The sequence below is a fragment of the Antedon bifida genome, chromosome 3 (assembly GCF_963402885.1).
Source record: "Antedon bifida chromosome 3, ecAntBifi1.1, whole genome shotgun sequence".
Taxonomy (NCBI): Eukaryota; Metazoa; Echinodermata; class Crinoidea; order Comatulida; family Antedonidae; genus Antedon; species Antedon bifida.
Window position 1 is genome coordinate 5,864,926 of NC_136228.1, and position 9,586 is coordinate 5,874,511.

Below are 9,586 nucleotides of genomic sequence, written 5' to 3' on the forward strand. Positions count from 1 at the left end.
TTTGAGTTTCAACTCATGAAATAAAAGTTTTAGCAAAGAAAACTTTGGTTTTAGAAATTGATCTCTATCGCTATAAACATACATATGACATGATCCCGACTAACATGCACTATCTGTATTTTAAATTGCATAATATGTGACATTTTGTATATTTTGTTCTTTTTTTGATTTGGAAATTCTCTGCAAGATTCATATTTGTTTTCCTCAAAACAATAAAAAGATGCTATGAGTAAATCACATGCCACTATCAATTATGTCATCTTCTCTTTTAATGTGAACGCACACCTTAGTATTGAGATTGGTTGATGATGTTGTTAATTAGAGCGCCACTGAAATAACCAGTATACATCAATTTGATTGAGGATGAAAATTACTTTATTTTTGGTAACTGAAATAGAACATGCTTCTACATGTAAGTATACACATTTTATCACTAAATATCACTTTATTAATGAATCATAAGTTTGAATACATTATTTGACTAAAATATAAATAATTTAATTTATAAAACAATGACATTTATATTAAAATTATTAGAACTGTTGCTGAAAAACTTATCAACGATATCGCTTGGTTTAACGTTAGACCATGTTATGTGTACTTACAAAAAAATCTCACAGCTGTTCTTGTTTCCTTATACATGACACCATAAAAAAAACTACCATATTCTTAACCATTGTTCTTTTAAAATTGAATTGTGCTTGTTTCTGAATGTTGCCTGGTCTGTTTTAGTCTAGGTTATAGACTGCATTTTCGTTTAATACTTTTGAAAAGATAAATATGTTGGCACACATGGCGTTTCATACGTATAATACTTGAGCTCGAAACATAGTAGTTTCTGACTGATGGACTAAACATAAAAAAGACAATAACTACAGACTTGGGGTAAGTGTACTGTAGGTCTGAATCTATCAATGCAAATAATTGGTATCCAAACTGACTAGCACTTGCTTCTTTTGTTGCCTTTTGTAAATTTCAATAAATGTGATTTAATCAAGTGGACATTTTGAATGTGAACACAGCACTAAATGATAACCGGTATTACATCAGTATTGATCCAGGTGAAACTTTCTTTATTTTCAACCAACATTAATTTAATAGAAATTTATTTCTGTGCCATAAGTTAAAGCATATATTGTTTGAAGGTTTGCATAGCAAAATAAAATGTTGATATAAAGTTTGCGGTACACCAGTTCTGAATATATTACATATTTTTAAATTAATTTATCTATTTCAACAATATTTTACGAGGGTGGTCCATCCAGCCGAAGCTGATCATTAGGGACCCTCACAAAAATACAACATGATGAGACATAAACATGTGGTGTACCAAAAATATATCAACAAGCTAAAGCATCTTTATTTCATTCACGTGTTGCGCCTCCTCTTATTCTTTACTCCATGATTAAATAATTTTAATAAATCTATTAACATTATATTTTTGTTATGGAGTCTAAAAGCAAAAGAGCAATTATTAAAATAAAATAAATATTTAAATTAAAATTCTATAAGAAATTAATTAAAAAAATGAAATTTATAAATTAAAATTATTAGAATTGTTGCTGAAAACCTTATCAACGATATCACTTGGTTTAAGAAAACATGTACTGCCAAGGAGAATCTGCAAAAAACAACAAAAAAAACATAAAATTTGGATTGTTTGTCGATTAAAAGATTAGATCTGAAAGGTGTTGACTGTAAATAGCTACTATTACTACTACTACTACTAATTTCCGATACAATATTATTATTCTTAATTTTTTAGAAAATGTTTTAACATTTTTTTTATCTCATACCTCTTGATTTGATTTATTTGAAATTTCATTGACAGCTTTCACTTCAGAACACGTCACTCCACCAATGACGAAGACAATTAAAAGTGGATGATCACTGGGGCGTGGTTTACTTACATTCATGAACATTCTATTAAAAAAGGAACATAAATTACATAGTTTGTGGCACTTAAATTGAATCTGTTCTTGGGCTGCAGAAGGCATCAGCTTGGGCTGCAGAAGGCATCTGCTCGGGCTGCAGATCTACACAGTACTGGATTAAATGTATCAGTCTTTCAACCTGTTTAGTGAATGTTTTTGGTCTTTGATCTTGTCTTGTATTTAAAACGGTTGTAAAATGGGAAAGAATTAGATAAAAAATTAAAGATTTTATCAGACAAAAATAAAATTAAAATCAAAATAATGCACTAACCTGAAGCTAGTTTTAAGTCGATCACGAAGACCAGTAGATCTATGTTGTAAGTCAGTCAATTCAGGTTTAGAGGAGTCTACAATCTGCTCCAGCAAGTGCTGTATGAAAGACTTGTATGTACACGGAAATACATCATTTCCATCAACGACTATATTTCTGAAATAAACCATTATTTGGGTAAAAAAATATTAACTGTGACTCGTATTCATTATTCAATTCAATTCATTTTCCACATACTACAAGCATGTACATGGAGGATGCATATGATATGACCTTAAAATGTAACAATTCTCCTGTATAAATTAATACCACTTAAGTAAATATTTATTGACTTAGGTGCGAAATACCTTTACTGAAGTGTGATTGAAGATGTTGGAAACAAAATGCCACATGATTTTACCTAAAGCTCTGTCTACACAAGTTTGACAAAAAAAGTGTGATGTGCACAAATATGGTGGTGATATGACATCATCATGTCCATATATGGGCACATCACATTTTTTTGTCACATAAAGTTTGATAGTGAAGACAGGGCCTTAACTACACTATCAAACTAGTTTGACCAAAAAAAAGTGTGATGTGCCCAAATATGGTGGTGATATGACATAATGTTCATATATGGGCACATCACATTTTTTCGTCACATTAAATTTGATAGTGTAGATAGAGCATAAGAGCCCTGGGCTAGGTAAGCAAGCATATTAAACACAAGTTCACTCCAACCAACTTACCTAAATTGTTTTAAGTGTTCTCTTGCCATTCCAATATTATTTAACTGTTCAAATATGGCATCAATACCTTGTTTTGAATCTGTAAAATGTTATATTAAAACACTGATAAAATATGTGGTGTTGTCTGTTATACAATTGTTCATACAAGATAAAATGGACTAAAACAAAACAGAGATAATTGTGGGACAGCCCAAGGAATTGACTGTATACTATACATTTACCATGTCAAATTATTCTACTGCATTTACTGCAGTATCTACACTTTCACCTGTTTATGAAATTATTAGCAAGCTTTTTTTGGTAACCATACACACAATTATTGCCTTATTATAAACCTACATTGAAACATACAAAAATCATAATTGCAGTAGAATAATTTTGACATGATCTATAAATTATACATAAAAGATGATGTTTATTTAACAAACTAAAGAAAATAATCACCGAAATAAGACTGCATTTGTTCGTTGTTTGATGCTACATAATCAGTAAGAAGTTCTTTCAGTTCATCTTCATCTTCTCTTGAAATTGTTCCGTGCAAAGAGTACAGATAAACTAAACTCCTTAACATTTCTTCTGCATCTTGGCTAGAAAAAAGTAATAAATTGTTAAATCCTTTTAAAATAATTAAGACATAAGACAGAAGAAAACTTTATTATCTCCAACAATCCAAAGAAATTAAAAAGAAATTACTATAGGTTCAATTCTGCAGTAAGTAATACCAATATAATCAATCTATTAACACATAATTAATACATAATAATAAGTTTCCATAATTTGTCCTTATCTTATAGTATTTCTTTGTTTACATTTTTTTGGTGGTTTTATTTGTCACAGGAGGAGAAAGTTCATGTTGGTACATAATGGTTCTATGTGCATACATAACTAATGGTTCTTCAAGAATTAGTTTTTTCCTGTCAGTCATTAGGGCGCTCAATGACCAGTAATGTGTGATCAAAGTTTGAATGATCAATTTCGTATTTGTAATTTATTGTATATTTAATTATTTATTAACACTGGAACCAATCAATTTTCTATAATGTATGTATTTCATGTATATTGGACAGAATAAATTATTGAATTGAATTGTTGGATCAAGATGGCCTAAAAACTGATGAATGCATTTACCTTGTTTTTTCAGCGGCATTGTCTTTGTAAGAATCTATTAAACATGCACTTGGTGAAGTAGGTCCACTTTTTGCCTGTAAAATCATCTTTTCTAACAACTTGTACTTGTCAAATGACTGTTGTTGTTGTAATGACTGCAGACAAGCCACACTTAATTGTAATAATCCACAGTTTTGCTCAAACGCTTTGCTGGACTTTTTAACACTGCAAGGATAAGTGAATGGTTTATTATTATTTATTTATACTGGACGACCTCTTCAGTCAAAGACTGGTTTCCCAGATTATGATCATGATCAGTGGCTGTGATGTACTAGTACACCGGAGTAACCCCTACTCATCTCGAAAGATGTACTAGGTTCTTTAAAGTGTGCATGAGCTAGATGTGTCCACTGGATCTATGGTTTATAGTCCTTATCCGAGAAGACTCGTTCTTCCACCAGAATCATGGAGCGAGTGAGCCTCAAACCCATGCCTATGTTAAGGCTACATAATTACGGTTCCACTCACTCACATGGCCTTTATGAGTTACAAATAAGCACTGTTTGATGGCAACACTTAACCCTGGAGGTGATTAAAGTTGTATTTTTAACACTTACGATTATCGTATAAACACAATATAGATATGATTTCATTATCCATTCAAAAAACAGGAGCAAAATACTAAATACAGACAAAATAGTCATTAATAGTTAGTTTAAATGTTGTTAAAACAATCCATTTTTTTTAATTACCAACTAATAACTAATATCTAACTAATTTTCGATTCAACCTTTTAGTAAAACCTCTCTGAGCATAACCTAATTAGAGTGTCAAATGTGTCACCATAAAATCTCACTAAATCATTTGTTCTTACTTAAACAATTCTAAATGCGACTTAAGCAGATCCACTCCTCTGCCCATCTTCATTGACACCTGTGGGTTTATTTTTTCCTTCGCTATTACGTCAACAATTTGCCGGTTCACTTCCATCAAACTCTCCTAAAAGAAATCAAATTTGTTAACGAAGAAGAAAACAATTACTGCAACACGATGATCAATTATTACTCAAACCCATAATACATTGTAACTGATTATACAGTAGAACCCCTCCTTTGGGACACCACTATTCAGAGGACATCACTATTAATGGGACACCCTATTAATAAGGGGACATCCCTATTAATAATGGGATACCCCTATTAATAATGGGACACCCCTATTAATAATGGGACACCCCTATCAATAATGGGACACCCCTATTAATGGAAGACCCTTATTAAAGGAACACCCCTATTAATGGGACACCCCTATTAATGGGACACCCCTATTATTAATAGGACACCCCTATTAACAATGGGATACCCCTATTAATGGGACATTACTATTCAGGGCAAACCCTTATTAAAGGGACACTTCCTTATCAAAAAAGAAGGGAGGCAATACATGTTTTAACACTAAGGTCAAACAACCCCTATTCAGAGGACACTCTTATTGAAAGTTTGTTGTGTTCAATATGTTTCTCTTTAATAAGTGTTCAAATGGTTACCTTAGTTTTGCTCATTATTAGTGTGTTAAGTACATCATGACAGGTGTTGTCTTCAGGCTGTGACAGGCAACCAGGACTCAACACTGATCGTTTATTATTGCTAAAATAAAAAACAGAAAATTACAGCTTAAATACAAGAACAATGAAATCAAAACTGTACTGTTAGAACCTTAAACTACACTGTTAAATTTAGTCTATTAAACCGTAAAATACGTTATTAACTCAATGAATTTATGGATGAACAAAAAGTATTGTAATTCTCATATTATTTTTTACCTTTCGTTTGAACACAGCATGGACATGTCGATTGCAACATCTGCCGTATGACCTTTTAATCTGGGTAGAAACTCAAAGATTTTATCAGCTATCGTTTCAGAGGCATGACTGACAGGCCCTGCAAGATCCAGTGTTCTGTCAAGCACAACTAATGACGCTCGCTTTGATGCGGCCTGCAAAAAAAATTATTGTTAAAATAAATAACTGCTATTGTCATTAGTAAAGTTCGGTCTACACTATCAAACTTAATGTGATTTGCCCATATATGGACATGATGATGTCATATCACTACCATATTTAGGCACATCACTACCATATTTAGGCACATCACATTGTTTTGTTACATAAAGTTTGATAGTGTAGACAGAGCTTAAGGTGTAAAGAGAGACATTTTACACACACAGTAGTATTCTTAATATGATTGAATCATGCAAGACAGTGGTGCAGCACCCTGAGGATTGCCATGAGTGCAAAGCACTATCGAGATGGCTCTCCATATACTGCACTTGAACATATAGAAGTAAACAATAAAATACAAAGATGTAAAAATTGAAAATCAAATTGAGCAATAATTAAAATTGAATATAAAAATATATATATATATAAATATTATTTACAGATAAAAATGATTGTTTAAAGAGAAAAAATAAATAAATAAAAAATAAAAAAATTTAAAAATTAAATAAAAAAAAAAAAAATACATACCTTTCTTCTTAGCTTAGCAGAAGGCAACGCTGCCAGTTGCGTGGCGATCTGTTGACTTGTTGCTCCAATGCAGTAGATGTCTTCATTTATTTCCAACCTTTCACACAAATCATCAAGATAAGAAATCATCAACTGAAAATAAAAAGGAAAACACTTTGAAATAGTTTAAGAACTTTTATAGTAAAAAAATAAGTTTATTGGGACACATTCAGGCTTACTTATTTACACGAGTATAAAGGTGGCTTCATGGACATCAACAAAATCAAGTAAATAACTAGCATGCCCTTGGTGAAGTCTTTAGCATTCAAATCATACATATGCTACAAAAAATGTATTTGATTTTATTAAACGTTTGTGGGTAGATCATCAACAAAATCAAGTAAATAACTAGCATACCCTTGGTGTAGGCAGTAAGTCTTTAGAATACATATGCTACAAACATTTTTATTTTATTACTTGGTAAAATAGAATTTTGCCAAGTATTACTTGCTTTGTTTGTTTGCTAGCACAATAGCACCTACAATTTTTAAGTTATCGTCCTGAATGTTTGGGTGTTAATAGGTATATACTTACAGAACATGTCTATTAATTTTCTGGAAAATTTTTTCCTGAAATATTTTGCCAAGTAATTAACTCAGTTTCTGAGTGCTTTTCATTTAACATGTTTAAATCAGATAGATCAGTTAAATCAGAATAAGATAGATCAGTTAGAATCATGATACATACTTTATATTCTGTCTGCATTTCAGACGGTAACATTTCAAAATAAACATCATTTACAATATCTGAATCACTATGTTCACCAGCCTATAATAAATAAAAAATAAGACTTTTATTATTGTTGTTAAACAAATGAATATTCATTGGATTGGTATGACAACTTGTGTTTGCGGCCACCACATGGCTTTTTCTGATATTACATAATAATAATATAATTGATTGTCACACAGCTGAGATTAACTATAGTACTGCCCTCAATTTTACTACAAGAAACAGATGAACAGAGCTCAGTTCATATGGCTTAGATTTAGAGGGCTATTCCTGTTAATTAATCCTGCCAATTGTTTTTACCTGTGCTTGATCTTTCTGCTAATATCAATAATCTGATATAGATATCACAAGGTCAAAGTTGATAGCTTGTCAAGAGGAGTGCTACCCACCCTACGCCTCTGTTTAACTCACCTTAGAGGACAAACCTTTGATCTTCCTCAAGTCTGTTGTAAACATTGGAACAAGTTGAGAAAAAGCTGGTACAATAAACAGATTAGAACAAACACTGAATTCCATCAATGGTAGAAATGATACGCTACATCGAGCATACTGCAACAAAAATACATCGTCTTAATTTAATTTAGTTTAAGTTTAGCTTCTTAAGCTCTGTCTACACTATCAAACGAGTTTGACAAAAAAACTGTGATGTGCCCAAATATGGTAATGAAATACATCGTGTCCATCACATTTTTTTGTCACATAAAGTTTGATAGTGTAGACAAAGGTTTATACTCTATTAACCAATTACTCAAATGGTAAAATTGTTTGAATAAATTTTCAACATCTCACCTTATACTTCATATAATACTCAATGCGTTGTTGAATTTGCTCAAATACAGTTTTTTCGCCGGCATTTTGTTGGTTAACAATTGGCTTGCTCGTACAAATGACAGTACAGTTGTGAAACTGACTAGCCTCTACAATGTCACAAATGGTATCCTGAACATCGTCGTTTAGTTGTCTGCTTAGCACAAACACTGCTTTTGTGTCGCCTTTTTCTCCACACTGAAATAATAATTGATGGATGACTATCAGTATTTCTCAAATTCTCTAATTGGTCAGATGTTTGCCCTAGTATTCCTCTGATTGGTCAGATGTTTGCCCTAGTATTCCTCTGATTGGTCAGATGTTTGCCCTAGTATTCATCTGATTGGTCAGATGTTTGATGAATAAATTAACAGATTTAAATTCAACATTTTGATTGATGTATGTCAATGAAATACTAATTTAATATAGCAATGATATAGTGAAGATGATCAGATAAATAATAATAATGATATTGATGATGATGCATAACAAATTGATAATAATGATTATGATAAAGATGATGACACATGACAAATGATGATTATAATAAAGATGATGTGGTGTAAATTATAGTATCACCTCAAATGCATTAAAATCTTTGATAGCGATTGCTCCTGCCTTAAAAACAGAGTCTACACTAATCGACCAATGAAGACACTCGGCACTGAAATCATCAAGGAACACTACAGCCTTAGAAACATGTTGTAATAATGCATCCCATGATGCACTCTGGCTCTTCTTTAAACCATTCATTCTATAATCTGTTTTTTTAAAATATAATATAAAAAAATACAAATGAAAATGTGTGTAAATGTAGTATATATAGGCCTAGTAAGTAAAGATTAATTTTAAAATGCAAAAACTAGTCTAATCTAAATAGTAATTATTAGATTATTATTAGTAAGTATTATGTAGGCTAAATATTATATGTTATCATTACTACTGCTTTGACCTAGGCCTAGACTAGGCCTAGATAGCAGAGAGGCCTAGCTAGCTAAGCTAGCTGGATAGAGAAGTTTATACAGGCCTATCTAGCTAGCTACTACTACTACTACTAGTAGTAGTACTAGGCCTACCTACCTAGTTAGGCCTAGTAGTTAGTAGGCCTTTTAGCTAGGCCTAACTGGGCTTAACAACGCTAGGTCTAGGCCTATCCCATATAATATAATATAGTATAACATATCATTTATGCTATATGAATTGTGCAAGCTAAAAATAATAATAATATTTAATATAGGCCTACTTAATAATTTTTAGATACAAACAAACTGCTGCTGCTAAAAAGTACCTGGTTCATTCAAGCGTGACAATTCTCCATGTACGTGTCAAAGGTTGGGGAAACCCACGTCGTCATGAGGTATAAAAATATACCAGATTGGTAGATGAAGCACGGTCGACTTTTCAACTACCGTACGTCTGGATGATAGAATTGATCGGA

At 31.8% G+C, this 9,586-nt stretch overlaps 1 protein-coding gene across 1 annotated transcript; it reads right to left on the reverse strand.

Moving 5' to 3' along the window:
* Positions 1-1,286: 1,286 nt before the first annotated feature.
* Positions 1,287-9,428, reverse strand: LOC144837390 (sec1 family domain-containing protein 2-like). Its single transcript, XM_078692462.1, has 15 exons — positions 9,392-9,428; positions 8,728-8,909; positions 8,131-8,346; positions 7,753-7,890; positions 7,297-7,377; positions 6,571-6,702; positions 5,866-6,038; positions 5,590-5,689; positions 4,918-5,042; positions 4,065-4,268; positions 3,381-3,523; positions 2,937-3,015; positions 2,206-2,361; positions 1,797-1,923; positions 1,287-1,621 (listed from the first exon to the last, which is right to left on the reverse strand). The coding sequence occupies exons 2-15, from the start codon at positions 8,899-8,901 to the stop codon at positions 1,535-1,537; spliced, it is 1,935 nt and encodes a 644-aa protein (XP_078548588.1). The 5' UTR covers positions 8,902-8,909; positions 9,392-9,428; the 3' UTR covers positions 1,287-1,534.
* Positions 9,429-9,586: the final 158 nt, after the last annotated feature.